The following is a 22,383-nucleotide window of genomic DNA, read 5'->3' on the forward strand; positions in this document are numbered from 1 at the left end:
CCCAGTCATGGGCAACTGAAAGGAAAGAGAATTTTTTAATCGAGCAATCGGAGGGAGCAGCCTCCACGCAGAAATCACCTCTGTCTAGGTTTATTTATTTTCCTAGTTCTACTAACCTCTATTACTTTTCTTCAGTTGAGTCCGAACGAGCGACAGCGAGTAAGGGTAGGATCACCCCTGCGAAGTGGTACTTTCCATTTACTTAGGTTTTTCGCGAAATGGTATTCGGCAAAATGTTATACAATCACGGCGAATATTGCTACCCGCTTTATTATCCACTTTCTGGCTAAGCAATAGGGGAGTTGTTTTCTACTCTACTGTGAGGAAAAATGGTAAATTGTCACATTAAACAACCCATGCTTTCATAGTTTCGTAACTGCCAAAATGAATCATCTAAGGTTGAACTCCTCAGAAACCTGCAAAACTCGAAATTGTGACAAAGATCATCCGAGATTCATGATTTATGTACAACACAGGGTAATTTGAGGCAATACGAAGTTTGTCGGATCAGCTAGTTCCATATAAATTTCATCACCTAATTGGGAGCACCAAACCATGTAGTTCATCTATGGTCGTACCGTACCATCTACTTCATTCCATAATGAATGTACCGAAACTTTTACTCATATTCGGTAGTATCAAAGTTTTTTTTATCACACAACCAGCTTAACGTATGGATATATGGATAAAATAGTTCAAGTTTACTCATTCATGTTCAAATTTTATCCCTTGTGGCATAATACATCAAGACGCAACATGAAAAATGAAAAAAATGCTGCCAAAGACTCCAAAAAAACAAGAGCCAATCCAATATTATCCCCTGTATTTAGAATATTTAAACAAAAATTACCTTTCACAACGTCTCACTTTTCTTTGTCAGTAGTCTACTCGACGTGGTTTGAAAAACAAGGAAACAATTCTCTTTTCCCTTTCGTTCTCGTCAGGTCAGGGAACGCGATCTAGACAATACCGCCCGCATTAATTAGAACAATACTCTAACCATAGACATTACCATCTAACTTCCAATCTAGAACCATTTTCCAGGTGATTTTCTATACATATTTTTGAAGCGTAGGATATGACGAACATAATGATAATGGTTGAATCATAATGTAAATGGTAGACGCCATCGAAATTTCTGTCTTTGGAATGTACTGTAACCGTTGATTGTATGGTGGATTATAATAACGATATGATTAAGACCATTTACGTAACTGGGATAACAAGCAATATTCTATGTTACGGATATTCAACCTCATAATTTATTTTATATAACCATCATGAAACAGCAAAGCTGAATTGGGGTTTTCCATTGGCGCCCCCACGGGTTGTTCATAGAATTTGATCCAATATATAGAATGAATTCCTTTCATATCTTTTGCAAGATTGAGTATGATGGTTGATGGCATTTTAGCATATGAACTTTATCCAAAATTGACGAAGTTTTATGCAAGTATATTATCCAAAACAACACAAATAACTAAATTTAATTAAAAATATGAATTCACTAACTACAAAGGTAATAAATTGAATAGATCAGAATGAACTCGATTAGAACAATACGCTGAAGTCGCTTTCAACTCATTTTTTACGCGACTATAATTACAGAAATTTTTTAATTTACTCGGTTTTTCACGCGAATTTTGGAATCTAAATGAAACATTTTGGTAACTTATATAGTGTTTCTTTGTCCCAGTGGCATTTTTTTTTTAATTTGTCGAAAGTAATTCATTATTTTGACAAACGTAATGTATTCTGAACTTACGTTTACAAAAAAATTAACCAAATCATTCATGCTATCATTCCGTTACGTGAATAAACTTATCTTTTATTGTTTCGAATTGCTATTCCCGCTGGCATTAGGCCGCATAACACCGATCGGAAAAAGGAAAAGCGAGCAACAAACACATGTTCGAATCGAAAAGACATTATTCTCGATTGAACCGGTTGCCCAGCGGATTCCTCTCGTATATCTTCTCCGATACACTCCTCTTTGAACAGTCACACATCGTACGTATCGCCCCTCATCATCCGGGTTCGAAATTCATAACCTCAGCCGAAGCCGGCACAAAATTTATTACCCGGTTTGAGTAACGAACCGTGCGATGGTTTCCTGGAAAATTGATCTTTCACCGCAGGATAGGATGGGCGAGAATCTTAGAGACCTTCGTCAATAATTCAATTTATCCTTCAAACTGGGGAAACCCGAGATCCCGTGTCCTGCAGTCCGGGAAGTCAACATTTATTCCGATCAATAAACCAAACTTAGACACCGTTAACTGCACATATGGCCTGGCCTGGGCACCACATCGTCCTCACCGCTAGGTCCGAACCGAAATAGTACACGAGATGAGCATCATGCATAAAACACGCTACATTATTCAAACATCGGTAATTGCTTCAGGGAGCAAATAGGGTGAAGCAAATTGCGACTAGAGCGAACGTCGGCTAGGGCAACATCATCTTCAAGAGGCAAACGTTATTTTGGGATCAATTCTCGATCAAACCGGGCGAAAGTAACACGATTAGTGTTACTGATTCTCGATGGATGTAACCCAAGCAGAAGATTGATCTGTCATCGAGAAAACGTGGCCCGGGCGCTTTTCCACTGCACTCTGGCAGATGGCTGTCAGCAGGTGTTTTTAACCATCATCGGTTCATTTAACTAAACTGATGGAGTATGGTAATTAGACAGCATATTTAAATAGTTCAGAAAATTGCCTTCCATCATGTTGTACTGCCTGCCACGGTTATGGTGTGCTGAAACTGCACTGGCACACTGAACCGTAGGGAAATGATACAACATTGATGAGTAGAATGTAATAATGTTGACGCTAATAAAATTTTCATTTTCTTGGATGGGCTAAGCTCATTCACGGCGGTGATTATGACACTTGATTGCATCGAATGATTAACCTTAGTCGAATCATTTGGAAGCGCAAAGCGCTTTACGCTTAGAAACTTTTATGCTAATAATCCTCGAACTCTAACGACGTGGTTTCGCGATGATCGCGCTAATTAGACCATGGAAAACCCATTCACGAACTAATTACGCACCGACCGCACCACGACGGTTATAACCGTGGTTTATCACGGAGAAGGCAGGTTAAACTTTCGGGAAACTCATTTCACCTGCCGGTACGTGACGAAATTTTCCGAAATCATCATTCCCCACCGCCGCCGAACGACGGTCGTGAACAGTTTTTCCATTCTGTTGAACCGAACGAACTCGAGGCTCGAGGCTTTCCAAACATCACGCGCTTTTTTACAACAGCCTAATTAAACGATAGCAAATTTTAAATGTTTCACTAGATTAGTCGCTATTAGCTTGCTGTGGGAGAAGGGGGAGCCAACCAAACTCCCCTACATATCTGTGTCGCAGTGAAGCCATTATCGTGGAAGCTTTTTAGATAACACTTTGTAGTAGTTGTAGTTTATGCTAGGTAATAAGTAATCAATTAACCTTAATTGGTCCTAATTCTGTGCTAATCCTACATCACTTGTTTCGTTTCTTTTCTTTCCGTTTCACGCTGCCAAAAACAAAACGATCAAATCCCACACCTTTTTTGGTTCGTTGTGCCGTTGGTTTGCGCTGTTCTGTTGTGCTCTTGTCGTGCTGTATCAACATCAATCAACAAACAAAAATACAACCCCACGTTTCCCCACGTATCATCATCAACACATCCGCACGCATCTACACACGCTTACACGTTTCGTGCTCATTCCCAACGATAAGAAGACCGAATTATTGCAGCAGACGGAACCAGAAACACAAGTCTCAAGTGCCAACAACAGCAACAGCAGTACCACACCGTCGTCGTCGGAAGTCGCCGCTGCCGTGGCCAGTTCGATAGTCGCCGCCGGAAGCCCCACCAGCAGCAGTAGTAGTCCGGGTGGCGGTGGTGCCATAATCGGCGGGAGCAGCAGTGGTGGTCTAACGACCACGGGTTGCAGTACCATCACGACGACGACCACCGGCACGGCAGCCCTGAATACGGCCGCCGCCCAGCAGCTGTCAGCGGTCACGGCAGCAGCAGCCGCGGCTGCCGCGGTCGCCGCACAAAGCCAAGCTGCTGCCCAACAGCAGCAGCAGCAGCAAGCGCAAAGTATGGCCGCCGTGTTGGCCGGAGCCAACGCACTGGCCGAAGCCAAAGGACAGCCCAAGCGGCTACACGTGTCGAACATACCGTTCCGATTTCGGGATCCCGATCTGAGGTCGATGTTTGGGGTAAGTAGACGATTCTAGTGTACTCTATTTATTGGTTTGTTTATACCAGGAATCAATTGCAATCGGATGTTGGGTCGAACATCGGTTTCGATCAGAAGTTTGAGCAAAAGGATTTTGTAGAAACAAAATTTTGAGTTGACCGAAATTGAATAATCATTTAACCATTTAATGAAAAACAACATACCTACCTAGTTTTTAATATCAAAAAGCATAAAATGCGTACATCATTACTGCTAGAAGAAAGTCATTAGAAAATGGTAAAATTTCGTTTTTTAAGTTTGAACAGCCAAAAAACAAAACTATCCTAGATTTTAACGGCAGGCTTTTCCAATAGACGAAGGGAACAATAGAATGAACTGAAATCAAAGATGTTTATAGTATCCAAACAGAGTGGGATAATGCGTGAAGGGTAAAGAGCTTAAAATTAGGTACGCCCGGGAGTCATTGAAGCAACGCTTTTGAGCTTGTACAACTCTCCTCTTTACCCAAGGTGGGGGATTCGCCGGCTATAATGGGAGCCGGATCCGAATCCAACTTTTCTTCCAGGTTCTTCTTTGATTCGCAGATATTGGTGAACCCTTGAACCAGAGCGGACTGTGTCGATCCGGGACCCCCGACCTAATTTTTCACTCTTTCCCCTTCACGCATTATCCCACTCTATTTGGATACTATAAACACCTTTGATATCATTACTTTCTTCTACCGTTCCCTCCGTCTTTTGGAAAAGACTACCACTCTAAAAAATTAATTACTGCCTGACCTCATAATAAAGGGCAAGGTAACAAAACATGAATTCAGCCTAGTCCTAAATTTAGCTTATAACGAATAAATTTTGCTTTATTCGGCCTGGAAAACGTCAATAGAGAAAATTGGGTCCTAATCTGAGGCTGCAGAGGTAGAAGTTCAATTCAAAACGACCAGAAAACCCCATTTAAAAACGTCTTTGAGACTTAGTTATTCTTGATCGATAGACTTTATAGCCGGTTATAAGAGTACACGACAATTACTTGGAGGTATCCTATACATTGTCATCGGAGTCCTGCAAGCTGGCGACCGGGCGGTTCATCGCACGCCGAAGGGAACCGTGTGAAATCTACACCGACAATGGCACAAATTTCCAGGGTGCTAGTCGTGAGTTGCGAGCAGAAACCGAAGACATGCATCAAAAATTGGCCGAAACGTTCACCAATGCGAACACTAAATAGGTTTTCAACCCACCCTCAGCTCCACACTTCGGAGGAATTTGGGAGCGATTTGTGCGGAGTGTCAAAACCGCGCTCAACAGCCTGTTCACTGCACGGAATCCAGACGACGAGACGCTATTGACGATTCTCGTAGAAGATGAGTCGATCGTGAACTCATGATCTTTGGCGTTCGTCTCGGTGCAGCCTAGCGATCCCGATGCACTCACTCCTAACCACTTTATTCTTCTGAGCTCCAAAGGAGTGGTTCAACCGCCGAAGAGCTGCGCGAACCAATTGGGATTTGGCGATGCAACTGATCGACCGGTTTTAGACGAGATGGATTCGGGAATACTTACCCGTAATCGCGCACCGTTCCAAATGGCACGAGGAGGTAGAACCGCTGAAAATAGAAGACCTGGTGGTTAGATTGTGGACGAAGGAACTCACAACGGTTGGATCCGAGGTTGGATTACGGTCCGTTATTCTTTCCGCTCGAATATGGCAAGGGCGCGTGTGTCCTTCGTGAGCAGCGTCACAGCTTCAAATCCATAAAGAACTACCGGTTTAATGAGGCTTTTGTACATCATCAGCTTTGATTTCTTGCTTAAATGCGCCACTGTATCTCCTTACCAGTGTCCTCAGCTGTAGTTGTCCCCAGCGATTCTAAATACATGAATTCATCTACCACTTCTAGTTCTTCGCCGTCAACCGTCCATGGGTGGCGTGCGTTTTTTTTGAGCCTCTTCCTTTCACGTATGTGGTCTTCGATGCATTCGACGCATTTTTAGCCCAATCTTCCTAAACCTCACTTTTAATGTGGGTTAGATTGCTTCCGCCGTCACAAAGTTTCTGGCTACAAAGGCTAGGGGCTAGGAGATCGCTTCCTTTGGTAAAAGTCGTGCCTTCCGTTTGGTGTCCGCTCTTTGGATCACCCCAACTTGTCTCGTGGATATCCCCGGAATGTGTGCGAAACACTTCACTCGATCCAATGTAGCTCTGATCAGTCTGATCAGTTTGTCCGGAAAACATTGTTCGTGCATTATCTGCTAAAATTGGCCTTGATCGATTGTATCGTACGCTGCTTTGATGTCAATGAAAATGTTATGCGTGGGCACCTCGAAACTCCCGTCATTTGTGGAAGATCTATCGGATGGTAAAAATTTGGTCCGTAGTGGCAAGAACTTCCGTGAAATCTGCCTGCTAATTCCTTACGAATCCTGGTGCTGTCAGTGACAGCTGGTGTAACAGGAGAGTAAGAGTAAGCGTCTGTAAGAGTAGGCGGCGTTAAGCAGCGTTACGCCGCGATAGATGCAACAGTCTAGCCGATCACCTTTTTGTAGATGATTTTGTTTTGTAAACAACTCCTTCTATCCATTCCTTCGGTAGCTTCTTCTTCGCCCATATCTTGGAAATAACCCACTGTAGAACCGTTGTATCCGTCCAGTTAGCTTCGAGGTACGATGCAGTTCTAACAAGCTAGTCGTCGTATGTTCGAATCTCGGCTAGGCGGTGCTTGCTAGTTAGAGTCAATAGGATCGTTGCACTGGCCCCGTAATTTTCCTGTACTCTAACAGCCGGCTGCGAAGTCTGTCGATAAAGAAGGGTAATGTCTAAAGACGGTATAAACCCATGGCTTTGCTTTTTTTAGAACCGTTGTTGACGTTTCACGGTTATGTCTCTAAAGCTCTGCTGGTAGGCGGTCTTTACCGCCGGCTTAAGGGGGGACCCTACTCTGGAAAGTCGGAAAAATCGAATTTTATTTTTTTTGCATTTTCGAAACGCTTTTACCTTCAGAAATGCCATGCCAAAAGGATTTTTTGATATCTGATCTCATTGAAAACTTACGGCAAATATTGTGGAGTCATCTCAAAGGAAGTCCATTGCTGTACGTAACTTTGAACGCGTTTTCCCCGAAACCATGTTTCTTTAGCGTACCGCCACGTGTATCTCAGAGTCTAGTAGACCGATTTGGCTGAAATGGATTATCTAAATTGTTACGTAGCCGTTTTTTGATATATCAATTTTTAATTTTTTTATGAGATCTTAATTGGTGATTTTTGATGAAAAAACACCTTTCTTTTGGAAAAATTGCCGCCATTTTGGTAATTTTTCGAATTTCCAAAAACCGCTACATTACAATTTAGCTTCAAAATCATCCTTGAAATCCGTTCTACGATACTCGGTTGGTTCCCGGCACGTACCGCCAGCAAGGAACTATTTTCTAGAGGGCATTCACGTGCCCATCTACCACCAGCATAATAATCACTATTCTGGTATCCAAAAAATACAAAAGATATCTTCAAATATACCTTAACCAATAACCAAAATACCCCAACTCTTAACTATAATTCTAGCATTTGAAAAAAATTTACGGAAATCTATTATTTTTCGGTCTTCCAGAGTAGGTCCCCCCTTAATTGGTCTTCAGCAACCAGATTTCTCGTTTGACCTCTTAGAGATCAGGTGCGTGGGATACTACCATCTCTCATGGGCATCGCAGGTTATCTTCCGTTTCACCTCCTTCTTCGTGTTCATCGAAGAACTGCTTCCACCTGTCGATCATCTCGCGCTAATTTATGATCAGATTTCCTCTTTTGTCTCAAAACCTGTCAAGTTTGGGTGAGTAGCACTTAAGCGATTGGTTCACCTTTTTGTAAAACTTGTACGTATTTTGTAGCTCAGGAATAGTTGTTCTAATTCTTTACGATCTGTGTCCGTCTTCTGGCTCTTTTTACTCAGGATCGTGGTCAACTGATTCCTTGCTTGTCGATATTTGGCCGTAAGTTCACCATCAAACCCCAATCATTTCTTATACTTCGAGGCTCTTCAACTAGCACTCTCCAATGGCAGAGCTTATTCTGCTCCAAGCGAGGGTTACAGTAACAAACTCCTCGGAAGAAGGCCTCATCCAGTATTCGTGCGTTCTCGGTAGAATGCAAGTTATCTAGTTGCCTAATGTTCAACCGAGGAGAACGGGTTCGATGTGTATTGTATATGTTTGACTGTTTTGAACGCATTTATAGTGCTTGTAGGTGATTATTAGAGTCAATATCCGCATCCCGTAGGGAACGCACCCTCGCGATGTCAGAGAAAAACCGGCCTTCTATAAGAACTTGGTCAATCTTGGTTCATTGTACGTTGGCTAGGTGATCTCTATATAGCTTTGTGGATATCCTTGCGTGGGGAAAAGGGGCTTCGGATCACCACGTTTTGGAAGCTGCAAAGTTTATATTTAACCGACCTGGGCGTTCATATTCCCGCAAACCTTCTTCCACCTTCGTCACCTAGATCGATGCCGATTATTCCGACCCGTATTTGCTTGAATTTCTGTAGTATTTAGTTTTAGGTTAGTTGCTTTACTAAGGCCACGCTACCGAGTCTTGTGAGAGGGTTCCTTCTTAGTTATAGTACCGAGACAGCACGTTTTTTAATTCAGTTGCCCACTCCGGATTAGACGCTGTTGCGAGCCGCTCCTAACCTAGAGTATATCAGCATCTTTGGCTAGAGCAGCACGTTCTTCACATGTGGAAGATTTGTGCCAAGTTAATGCCATTGCAGACCTAACTTGATGACTGTTTCTTATAGCATTTTTTCTCAGCTTTCCGATGGTGGTTTTGAAATTAAAATCGGTCAGGGGGATCATGACGAAAACGGCGATTTTTTGATAAAATGTAACATGGCGGCCAAATCTAAAATGGCCGCCGATTTTTTTTCACTTCGTTTATAAGCCCTATCTCTCCTCTTTACAAAACCGTGTCGTTTGTAGTTTGTTTCATAGCAAATTTTAGAAATATCACAATAATTATAAGAAAATTGTGAGCCTTGCTACAAATAACTGGTTGTTTTATTCAGTTAGTGCCATTGCACACCTAATTTTATGAAGGTTTCTTGTATCATTTTTTCTCAGCTTTCCAATGTTGGTCTTAAAATGAAAGTCGGTTGGGGGGCTCATGGTGAAAACGGCGATTTTTTGATAAAATCCAATATGGCGACCAAACCCAAGATGGCCTCCAAAAATTTTATACTCCATTTGAAAGCCCTGTTCTTCTTCTTTACAGAACCGGGCTATTTGTTAGTTGTTTCATAGCAAATTTATGAAATATTACATGATATAGATCTCAAGATTTGCAAGATTGGCCAATCGTAGCCTACTGACTGTTGCCAGATGTACGATAGGATCTTACCAAGCAGTGTCTGTTGCTCGTGAATCATACATCTTCACCACTCTCCACTTTCAGTTTGTACGCTGCCAAATATCGTTCGCAACACCTTTGTTGTATTACTTTCTTCTTCCGTTGAAATATTTTACCGCACTTCCTACCATTCTCACAAAACTCGCAAAGTGCCAACTGAAAGTCACTGAGAAGAAACGTTTCTTATTATGCATTGCTTATAATAATTGCACTATAACGCTAAGATATGATACCACGTTTTGTCCCCTATGGACATTCTGTATTCGGCACTTTGCTCTTATTGCTGTTTCGCTGTAGAATGAACAAACGGCTTATTAACCGTGCTTAAGTGGCGGTGTTTTCATCCTTTTTTCTTATTACTCTTCAACCAATCATGCCCTCTGGAGCCAGGAAGTGCGGAAGTTATTAATTTGCCCTTGGACAAGTTTCATTACGCACTTCGAGCCAGTGCTGCCTGAAGAACTTGCCCTGGCGAGAGGCTTCATTATTGGTAAATGCAAAATTCAGTTTGATGGAAGAATGTTGAGGGACCTGAGAATAAACACATACTAAAGTCACTTAACATCGAATAGCCTGATTCTAGCAAAATTCGAACCCACATCTATTCGTCTGTCAAGGAAGACTCGGTAACCGTGCGACTACAGGGCCGTCACGTTTTTTTGGTAAATAAGATCTTCAAACAATTACAAGCAGACTAAAGTCTAAAGCCCCATGGACACCCGAAAAACCAATCATTTGTACAGCAAAAACGGCTCCATGTCGGTCCTGCTACCATACAAATGCAACTATAAGAGATGACAGTATCTGTACATAGTAAAAATAGGGAGATCCAAATGAACTCCTTGGGGAACACCGTTGGAGAAATTGTTCCCGAAAACCTAAGTAGCACATTTCACTCACATTGAGTTGCTAGTCCTTAAACCTCCAAGTTGGGGTCACTAGGTATGGCACTGGTTTTGACAAGCTAGTGGATGGATGTTCGAACCTCGACTGGAAGAGACTGTAAGTCAATAGAATCGTAGCACTAACCCCACAATTGTCCTATATCCTAAGAGTTTTCTAGGAAGCCTGTCGAACAACAACAGAAGGTCAAGCTCCGGAAGCGGAATGTAGGAACCCTAGAAATTGTCGTAAATGAGTTGTTACAGCTGATCGCAAAAGAGATTAACAATTTTCTAGTAAGGAGAAACTGGATGGAAAACGTTTTTGATGAAACTTTATTCGGCAATACAGCTTTTATGAAATTAAATATTTTCAAAACTTTTTTTTCATTTGAAATTATGCTTTGATTATAATTGATTAATAATAATGAAACACTGCAGTTGTTTTTCCACATTATCCAATATCGATATCTCCATCAGTTTATCTAACTAGAACTATGATTCTTCTTTATGAAAATAATTCAATGGCGTTATTTCCACTCCCACAACAGTAGGGCGTAAAATAAACCTGATCGTCAATACGAGCAATTGTTACAGCAACACCCAAACTCGCCAATTTGCAAACATAATCAAATACTGGTATCCTTTCAAATTTGCTATTTCAGGCGGGCATCTGAAATGGCATTGTGCCAGAGTCACCAGACAGGTTAAACAATACTCCAATATTCAAATCTAGAATAGTATTTGTAAATATTCACTCAAAAGCCAGCGGCGAACCCACCACCTACACCAGTTTAGCTGAAATATTTTCCTATTCAAATTTCAAACAATACGATTGCTGTGCCCACACGTCACACCCTGTGTGTCTAGCCTAAGTGGAGAGCAACTTTAAATTGAATTCGAACCACCCTCATAAACTACTAACCCTGGACTTCTAAATTATAAAACCAGAGCTCACACTCTCGTCGTCGTGTGTGTGAGCGGTTTCTGTTTATTCGCTCAGTGGGAGTTGATTAGCATTCCCGCCGGTACACAGGATTCGTTCGCTCGGCTCAATCCGATTGCAATTCATTCATTTATTCAATTCCCCAACCGAGTGAGGTTGCTGGTCAGCAGCCAGCAGCAGCAGCTATACTGAGATTAATTTTGAAACTTCTGCTCTTTCTCGACAGCAATTCGGAACCATCCTAGATGTGGAGATCATCTTCAACGAGCGAGGCAGCAAGGTATGTAATAAAGTTTCCTAACTATCGTTATGGTTTAGTTTATTTTTTACTACCCACAACAGATTTGACAGAAATTTCGGTTCCGGTTAGGATTTAATTTCAGTTTAGGCTGCAAAAACAAAGGTTAGGTTAGATTAGTTAGAGTTTGAATCCTAAAGATGGCTGTTTGATAAACAAGCAGAAACGTCGAACTTTTCGATGTTTTTATTTTGCAACCGGAAAGTCTTTATTAAAGTTAATAGACAGCATTTTTCTTAATATTGTTTAGAAACCACTCTCTTTTCCCAAGCACGAACCATCGTCGTCGTTAGTAATGTTAGTATGCAGTGCAAGAAAAATTAATTAAAAATGCCTGACCCTCTAAGGAGAAGCTGACTGTACCACGAAGTCGAATGAGTAACTCTTTAAGGGTGCTTAGTATTCAACCGTGACTTTCTTCTGTCTGTGTAAGACGGCACCTAATAATCGTTGCGTAACAGTAATTATTAATCCTTTCTTTTAATTAAAATAAAGCTCATTTGTGCGATGCATGCTGTGGGAAAAGAGGGGTCTCTTGACTGATGACTTCAAACTTAGCAAAGAACTGTATCTGAAGAAGACTAGGGCCAGCTCAGGATCGGTAGATTTTTCCTTAGGGTAGATCAGTGTTCGATGCAACGAAGTAGTCTAAAATAAAACCTCCATCATATTATGAGATATAAAATTACGCTTGAAAACAATTTGCAATCAAAAAATATATACTTTTTTGTTTATATATATAATTTAACCGACTGTTTCGTTTCGTTTCATCTACTTTTCACGATTTTTGTTCCGTTTCCTGTACGGTTTCTCATCATCACCTACTACTAGATTTGTAGCTGTAATTCTTTTTCTATATTTTTTTTGTTAAACTTTTTCCACCATTTTTTTTCTCAATTTTCCTACTCATACAATTTTGTGTTGCTCAAACGAACCAACAAACTAGAAACACAATCACACACATCACACAAACACACACACCCGCAGTTGCATCAAACCACTCTCTTAAAAGCTCTTGGTCGAAAGTCGAGAAATCGCGACAGTAACATACAAAATACAGTACTCTTTGCTCCTTCCGTCTTTGACATGCGCCCGATTCTATTACGAATAATCTTGTCTTGAAAGTAGATTAGTTTTGTTTCTTTCCTATATTACCTCTCTCTCTCTTTCTCGTTTTGTTTTCGGTTTTTCATGCTCGGATTTTTACTTTTTTTTGTTTCACCTTTCTTCTCTCTCGCTCTCTCTCTCTCTCTCTATACCTCCTTTTTGCGCGCTGTACTAAACTAACACATATGCGTCTAGTTATACTTTATTGTTTTTGTTGATGTTATTCTTTCTGGACATGAGACTGGTTAAGTTTTTTTTATTCCTGGAAACATTTTTTTTGTTACTTTTGATTTTTGATTTTGTTTTTTGTTCCTTTTTACCTGGAAGCCACCCAATTCTGGATTGATTGTTTCAATATTTGCGTTTTGCGTGTTGCAACCAAAACCAACCAACCATTATCGGAGTGAGTCGGAGGCCTGTTCTCGTTTCACCTGTCCTTCTTTCTTGTTTTTTTCTTTCTTACCTTTCGGTTTTCGATGGAGTAAAAGGAATGTAATTATAGCTTTGGTTTTGTGTTTTTCCTTTTTTTCTTTTTAATATATAGTCTAAATATTTACCATTGTTACTACTGTGCTGCACTGGAAACTTGAAAATTTTGGAATGCGAAAAAAAAAAACAATACAGAGTGTTGACACAATCATCATCATCATCATCGTCATCGGGTTTTTACTAGTTCTTTCAATCGCTTCTGTGTGCGTGTCACGTTCCGCTTACGAGTTTGTATGAATGGCTATCTGGTCTGACTGTGATTAAGGGCTACCACTTAGAGTGTGCGTCTGTGTGTGGTTAATTGCATTTGACAATGTTTTGAATGTAATTAGCAGGTTTAAGAAAGATCAGTTTGCTTTTAGTGAATGCATTTTTTGTATCACTTTTTTTTGTGTTGCCTGGTTGAATATTTGACTGTTTAGAGGAACGGTTTGATTTATTTGCCCTTTATTCTGTAACAATTTTTTCAATTATATGAAAATATCTTCAAATTATGGTCTACAACATAAGCCGGGTCTGCCTCTGGGTAGCGCTTTATATGCTTTTACCTTTTTCGGCATTCGTACTACGTGTTTAACCGCGTATTCTTCTATTGACAATATGTGAAATGACGATGTGATGGCATGTGAGGCGTTGTGCACGAATTTTAAAGGGGTCATAAGCTGAAAACCGAAAAATTTTTTCTGAAGCTCTCTGCTAAAAATGTCGTGACGGACTTAAGCATTGTCTTCGGTAAAGTGGTTAATTTAAGTCGGACTTTCTACAGAAAAAAGTACGTTCACCCAATTTTAAACGTTGAACTGCGTTTTACCTCGGGGTTAATTCAAAATTTAGATTCATACCAGCAAAAAACTGAAAGATGTTTTGTGTACAACTCGATTTGCTAAAAAAAAGTAACCGTAAGGTTGTTTTTTCAACTGCTAGATTGTGAAAATTAATTAAAAGTTTCCAGATTAAACCTTCCATTTACATTTTCTGTGTAATCGCATTGTTCTACAGACACGGACGTCAATTAAACATACCTCCTAAGTACTGTAAATTCAATTACTTCATGTAAGATAAAAGTGACAGCGTTTCCCCGTTCCAATAGGCCACGGATTCTTTATTTCTTCGAAACCTATCAAGTTGATGTCTCGAAAGTAAACCCAAAAGTGGGAAAGTGCTGCGCAACAATCAGCTTCCTGCCGTTAGCATATCCTCAAAACTGAGGTCTTGTAAGAAAAAGGTATTGAAGGTGAGCACGTGTTGTTTCTTATCTTATCGCCTGGCAAAATTCTCTGGCAGTCATTTGATCCGAAAAAGTTTTTGGGAAAACCTTGCCTTGGGTTTTGCTCACCGCAAATAAATCTCCGCAAAAGATCCGGTCAAATCTGGAAGATTGAAAACTGTCTACTTAGTGCTTTCCAACAAATGATTGAATGGCAGTTGCTTGAAAAGCGGTAGAATACTACGTATGAACCTCGATTTGAGTATTTCAACGGTGTTTATCAATAAAGCTAGAGTTCTTCTCAACAACAAGAGCTTTAAAATCTCTCGTTACATATGCAGTTCGTAGTCAAATATATTAGTGATTTGACAATTTATGGATAGAGCAACTACGGACCGGAAAATATACTGCTGTGTCAAGTGAAAACTTTATTAGCGTTCGTTATTACGCGCACTCACTCGACACTGATGGCATTAGTTTCACTACCAAAACATTAGAGGTCTTCATATGTAAATTATTCACATATCAAACTTGACTGTGTTATCCAACTCAAAACTTGGTTGGTTGAATAAAGTCTGGAAATTAAATGTCCAAAAACTTCAGTTCAGTGAATAGAGTCTGATTCTCGCCTGATTTTTGAATTCCAAATATCTTTGAATGAAATCGTAAGTAAATTTTCTCAGCAACCCACAGTGGTCCAAACAGCGAAATACGTGATCGTTTGATATTCCGCCAAAACGTGACGTTTTTTGCATATAGTGTCTTTAGTAACATTTCTTGGTATAATAAGCCCCTCCTGTAAGCGAAATCTTTGGGTGATTAATTCCCTTAAAAGTGAGATACGAAATTTATTTTCTCGTAAATTCGAGATACAGGTTTAGTGCTTTCGGCAAAGTTGTAGTAAATATTAATGCAAACAACTTTGTCTAAGACACCATACTTGTATCTCTTCATGGAAATTATCTATGAAGCGTTGTTATTCGTGGACAAACCCTTTAAAACAGTTTTTAAACCCTGACTTATTCTGGTTAACTTTTACGTGTTCATAGTGTTCTAGAAAGTTGTTTAGCTTGCTAAAACCAACGTTTTTGTAGAACATTATTATACGTGATTTTCTGAAGTTTCGGAGATTTTGAGCTTTTTTGATAGTACTTATTTGAGCTTAAATATTGCCCAATGTGGCAAATGGTGGCAGATCAAACAACTTGTACTTAAAAGTACAACAAAAAGATGTGTTGCTTATTTTATTTTAAGTTCGAGTAAAGTTAATTGTTAACTGCTTGTTAATTCGTGTTTTCTAATTAAATAGTTATTTAGTCATTATGAGAAAATTCGGCCTTCTGTGACTGTTGTTGAAATTCGGCCATTTGGATTTCAGCCATTCGTGATTCGATTTGTGATTTGTGTTTCGGTCGTTCGGTACCAGCCCATTATGAGTGTGATCTTTTGAAAAGACACCAATAGAAGTATTGAACAAAATAGACTAAGTTAGTTGTTTGGAAGCTTTTCGGTTATTAATTGCGTCAAATAATTTTGAGTCTACATTCATTTTCGACTCGAAAATAGGCGAAAAAATTGCTGGTAACTCAATTTGTTAGAAAGAGATTGTCAACGTAAACAAAATGGCGTTTATTGCATCCGAAGTACATTTTTATTATTCTAAAAACATGACTGAGATGGATTTTTAAAACAACTATAACTCTTGAGGATACAAACGGATACACTTGCTTTTAAAGGTTTTTTGTTGTACTTTTAAGTAGGAGTTGTTTGATCTGCCACCATTTGCCACCTTGGGAAATATTTAAGCTCAAAGTAGTACTATTTTTCATCAAAAATGCTCTAAATCTCCGAAACTGCAGAAAATCACTTATAATAATGTTCTACAAAAACGATGATTTTAGCAAGATAAACAACTTTCTAGAACACTATGAACACGTTAAAGTTGACCAGAATAAGTCAGGGTATAAAAACTGTTTTAAAGGGTTTGTCCACGAATAACGCTTCATAGATAATATCCATGAAGAGATACAAGTATAGTGTCTTTGACAAAGTTGTTTGCATTGATATTTACTACAACTTTGCCGAAAGTACCAAACCTGTATCTCGAATGTACGAGAAAATAAATTTCTTATCTCACTTTTAAGGGAATTAATCAACCAAAGATTTCTCTCACAAGAAGGGGCTTGTTATACCAAGAAATGTTCCTAAAGACACTATATGCGAAAAACTTGACGTTTTGGCGCAATATCACACGATCACGTATTTCGCTGATTGGAACACTGTGCAATCCAGGAAACATATCTGCAAAAAAATTTCAGAGAATTTTCCACGACGATGGGAACTCGAATTTCCTGAACATATACTTACTTCAAACATTCACACCTTGGGAATGAAACATCGTAGAGCGAGTATTTTGGTCTGAAAATTAAAGTAAAGTTTCTCAGCAATCCAGAAACAATGTCGTTTGAAAAAAGTTCTTCATAAAATTTCCCTTGGCGGTGGAAATTCGATTTTGCTAAACATTTACTTACTTCGAAAATTCATATCTCAGGAACGAAGCATCAGCAAGCAATTATTTTTGTAAAAAAATAAATTTACTTCCATCAGCTATCAGGATTGTTTACCGTTATTCTGGCGCCTGGAATGGATTGTTGAGTTTAAAAGCTACACCCTCCCCCTTTTGGGTAAATGACGTAAAGAAATAGAATTTCCTAGATTTGTCGTTTTCTACTCGTTGCAATATTCATGCAAATGAATCTAAATAAAAAGCAGTAGAAATACCCAAGCATGAAATTTTACACAAAGTCGGTGCTACACTTGGGTATTTGCGGGTGATGGGTTTCGTTAATTTTACAATGCATTTGCGAGGAAAAGTAGAATATTCGAATTCGAGTAGTGAGGAGTAGTTTCATCGAATAAAATAATGGCGGGCTGACTTTTCTGCGCGACACAAAGGCTGGGGATGGGAAATATATTAGAATTTGCTTCTGTTTTATTCATCCATTTCTTAATTTACTAAGCACGGTAATGAAAATTCGATTTGCCTGACCTTTAAAAACTCATATCTCAGGAACCGATCATCGTAGGGCAAATATCATTAATCGAAAATGCAAGCAACTTTTCTCCGCAACCAAGGGAAGACATAACATGAAAGTTTTTCGTAATATTGTTCGCAGCGCAAATATTTTCTTATAAAATTGCACATCAATTGTTCACCAATGCAGGAAAACAGAAAAAAAATTTCACAAATATTTTTTTTTATTTTACTGAAAAATTCCTATTATTATAAAATACTAGCTGACCCGACAAACTTCGTATTGCCACAAATTTAACTGTGTTGTACATAAATCGTGAATCTCGGATGACCTTTGTCACAATCTTGAGTTTTGCAAGTCTCTGGGGAGTTCATGGGTGTTTTAATATACAAATTTTCCTCACAGTAAAGTAGAAAACAACTCCCCCCATTGCTTAGCCTGATAAAATAAAGCGAATAGCATTTAAATATTCGCCAGCATTACAAACCATTTCGCCGAAAACCATTTTGCGGAACACCAATTCTCGGTTGACCATAACGCGGAATATAGAGTTTCGCAGAATACCATTTCGCGAAAAACCTTACGCGGGATGTACCATTTTACGGAAAATCCTTTCGTAGAAAGTACCATTTCGCAGGGGTGACCCAACTGAAGGAAAGTAATAGAGGTCAGTAGATCTAGGAAAATAAATAAACCTAGATAGAGGTGATCTCTACGGGGAGCTGCATCCCTGCAGTGGCCGGCGCTTCCGACGGCCTGTGGCCGTTTCGCGCTGAATTATCTGTTACTATTGATAGTTTTTGGTGGTCTTGTTATTGATTAATGTTTCATGAAAGAGTCTAAAATTTCTCGAGTTCGATTAGTTTTTGAGTTACGCTAAAATTTCTGTTTTATTTGTATGAGAGTCCTTATCCCCCTACCACAGGGGTGAGGGGTCTCAAACCATCATTAAGAAAAATCCTGCCTCCAAAACCCCCCACATGCCAAATTTGGTTCCATTTGCTTGATTATTTCTCTAGTTATGAGGAAATTTGTATTTCATTTGTATGGGAGCCTCCCCTCTTAGTGGGGAGAGGGTCTCTAACCATCATAAGAATCTTCCCTGGCCCCAAAAACACCTATATGCAAATTTTCACGCCAATCGGTTCAGTAGTTTTCGATTCTATAAGGAACATTCGGGCAGGCAGACAGAAATCCATTTTTATAGGTATAGATTTGTATGGGAGCCCCCCCTCTTAGTAGGGGGCGGGGTCTCTAACCATCATAAGAACCTTCCCTGGCCTCAAAAACCCCTATATGCAAATTTTTACGCCGATCGGTTCAGTAGTTTTCGATTCTATAAGGAACATTCGGGCAGGCAGACAGAAACCCATTTTTATAGGTATAGAAGATTTACTTTGCGGTATTTGGTTGCTGAGACATGATTTTTTGAAGAGGAAAATCGATCGTAACTCAGAAGAAACATATAAGCTATTGTAAAAATTTCATCAATGTGAGTGGAAAAACAAAGAAATATGAAAATTTTCCATGAGGCAGAACAAGATTTTTCAACTTGAATTTGGAGGTTGAAGCTCTTCGTCGCCTTGATCTAATACACAGCTTAAGGTTTTAATCGTCTTTGTCTTTCGACTTTAATCCCTGAGGAAGCCCAAAAACCGGTTCGAAACGTTAGCGTAAAAGAACGTCTACTTTATTTCCTTTTGTGTGTTTTTTTAAATATTACCACTGATATTGCTTCCGTTCATAAATCCATTGATCCAAATTGAAATTGGCCTTAGTCTGCCACACTGTGGTTCCTTTAAATAACCAGATTTTTTTTTTGATTTCCGGTACGGCCTTTTGTACATCAAAAGATTACCCGAAATAAATGAGGATGAATGAGCGAAACAAAATGGCACAATTTGAAAGAAATTTTGATTACTATCGTCCCCCGTCCGTTGTAAGTAGGTAATAACAATTAATAAGACAAAAGTCTACAATTCAGTTGCGTCCAGAGAAGATACCCAGAACCCAGGACCAGGAAATCTACGAAGCCATTGGGGAGGGAAGGAAGGAAGGCCAACGGTAATTGAACGTAAGCTTAGCGACCGCCATTAGAGAGGGCGAAAAAATAAATTAGCGACTTTCCGTTTCCATCCGCTGCTTTGCGTAGCACTGAGTGGGGGGGGGGGGGGGGGGTGTAATAAAGTTCGATATTTAGACGCCTCACCGGTGAACCAAAAAAAAAATTCAGTAAATAAAATTTCGTTTGTTTATGGATGTTTTATTTCCTGTCCACCACCATTCTTTTAAGGTTGGCGCTGCCGCTCGAACCCCTGTGCCGCTGTGCTGTGGCACAGAAACCGAGATTGTAAGTCAGATAAATTTATGTTAGGCAGTGTTTCGTTTTTGTTTCTTGCCGAAGAGAGGGTGTCCTTGAAAATTTTTCCAAAGCTTTCGTATTCATACTTCAAAAAAAATAATTCCAACATTAGGCGTCATGTCTAAGGAAAACGTTAGGAACTTATGTTTAAATTAGTTAGCACTAATTTACACTGTCCGGGGCCCCCTCCTCTATCATTTTTCTCACCCACAAGATCTGTTTCAAACATGGATCAACCTTTCCTCGGAAGAAGTAAAAAGATAACGAATTCCGCGTAATGGAAGCAAAAATTTACAACTTCAAAGAAAGTCTCACAATCGGCTTGTGAGGGCTTACTAACACACAACAAGCACGGGAAAATATTTCCCCCAGGAAAGGTGCTGCCGAAACCGGAAAAGAAGTCCGGAAAACTAAATCCGTGGCTGACATGACCGGTGTCTGTGTGACACACGTTGGGGATTCATTCGACGAATTAGATTTTAATGAGTTAAAGCATAATTGAATGAATACTAAGCTTAATAAGATTTCGGGTTTCGGGAGATTATGTTACGATGAACGCCCCCTGGGCGCCACCCACCGGGCAGAGAATTTAAAACATAACACTATATTTAAACTTACGATCAAACGAGTCCGACCTTCATCCCTGGGGGGAGAAATTTATAAAGTGGGAGTGGGAAATGAGCAGCTTCTACTTCTATTGATGTTGTCTTAGCTCCCTCCCCCGGCAATGAGTCATTTATCTCTTCTATTATAGAGGGCTGAGAAAACCGTACCGACACACTGTTCCGTCGGTTGCGACAAGATAGACAAGATTAATTGAACGCTTGATGTGATCGTAATATCTTAGCAATACTTTCCTCGAACTCACCTCACAACCCATTGCTGGTCCCCGGAAGCCGGTCGGGTTGGTGTGAAATAACAGAACTTTTGTTTCTATCTTTCACACCGTAGCTGTGGGTTATGTTGAACCAAAACAACTCAAAGTGGTGGTATTTTACAACAAAACATCTTCCTTCCGCATTTGACGATAGGACAAACTTCATCCTAAGAAGGTTAGTACCTACATCTATACATCGTAGGATATCAGTTTTCTTCCTGGATCCTGGCATGAAAGTGCTTCTGAAACTTACAATTACTGTCGTCGTCGTCATCGTCATCATCGTCCGACCATCCGAGTCTTGCAATGTACACAATGTTGATGAATGCCCCTCTCTCGCTCGAGTTGACGACTTAATAAATAATCAGAAATTGTGTTGCGCTCCAACCCGTAGTTAGTTAGTTAGTCCTACGATTGCAATTTTCCGCTGTCGGCGTGTTTTTCCCGGCGGAACAATTCTACGGTGTTGAACTGCACTGCACTATGCGACCGAAGAGCGACGAAACAAATTGCATTCGATTCGGCAGAAAACAGACGAACGAACAACTTTGTTGTAACCCATCTATTCAATGATTGATGACAAACACTCAGCCGGAAAAGTTGCCCGATGCACTTTCGTCCCCGTCGGCGTCCGGGAACTTTTCGTTCAGGGTCGCGCATCGCTACTGATTGAGCTGTAAAACCGAACGATAGCAGCAAAGTTTACCTCTTTATGACACTTTCCCTTCTATCGCTACCACTGCTGCTACTGTGGGCATGATATTTACATAACCCTGACTAGTGGGGTTTCGAACTGAATTCCGGGGGTGCACTTGTGGACGCTTCCGGATTCCGATGCCCGCGCCAGAGTGGAGAGTGAGTGTTTATATAAGTACGACGTATCAGTCGTAAAGGATTCCCTCGCTACGCTGAGCTTTTAAACTTTATCGGCAGTGGCTCTTTGTGCTGGAACCCATTGTTTTGCTGTAAAGTTAGCCGACTACTGCATGCCATGCTTGATAACAGAGTGAAACTGTGGACTATGTTGATGGATAACGCTATATTGGCGAGAAGTGATTAGGGTTTAATGGAAAACTTCTAGCCCCTGGATTAGCAATTTTTAAAATTCTTATCCTCTTACAAATAAGCCATTGTTTCACACTCTTGTAGGGTTTCTGAAGGGCTTTCGTCTGGTGAGTACGACGGGTGGTGAAGAGTTTTGTAACTAAGCACCCCGTTACCACGTCTTTCACTAATTATGTGACTTGTAGTGGAGCTTGGTCATGAAGCATTATAACTTTATACTGTCTTTCTGTTCTTTCTCGCTGTTTTTTAAGCTGCGAATGGTTCAAATTATTCAGTTATTTTGTGTGAGGTGAACGTGAATGCTTTTCACCTGGTCTGCTGGATTCATTCCCAGTCCGTGATAGAGGGAGATGTGTACGAGAAAGTAAAGCCGAATGCGCCAGCTCACTGGCGGTCTAATGCCGACAACACAAAAATCCTGAATTCTGCCGTTTCCAACAAGGACGTCTCTTGCTAAAGCAAGTTTGTAAGAGTGGTACTGGCTCGAGGTGCGTAATGAAGCCTTTTGTTT

General features: G+C 40.1%; 1 protein-coding gene across 1 annotated transcript in view; it reads left to right on the top strand.

The window, feature by feature from the left end:
• LOC128736825 (ecdysone-induced protein 74EF) overlaps positions 1–22,383 on the top strand; it is a 423,088-nt gene that overhangs the window by 268,419 nt on the left and 132,286 nt on the right. Inside the window, exons 4-5 of the mRNA XM_053831318.1 lie at positions 3,740–4,228; positions 11,659–11,712. Coding sequence (XP_053687293.1) covers positions 3,740–4,228; positions 11,659–11,712 — 543 coding nt within the window. The remainder of the gene's footprint in view (positions 1–3,739; positions 4,229–11,658; positions 11,713–22,383) is intronic.

The sequence above is a fragment of the Sabethes cyaneus genome, chromosome 2 (genome assembly GCF_943734655.1).
Source record: "Sabethes cyaneus chromosome 2, idSabCyanKW18_F2, whole genome shotgun sequence".
NCBI lineage: Eukaryota > Metazoa > Arthropoda > Insecta > Diptera > Culicidae > Sabethes > Sabethes cyaneus.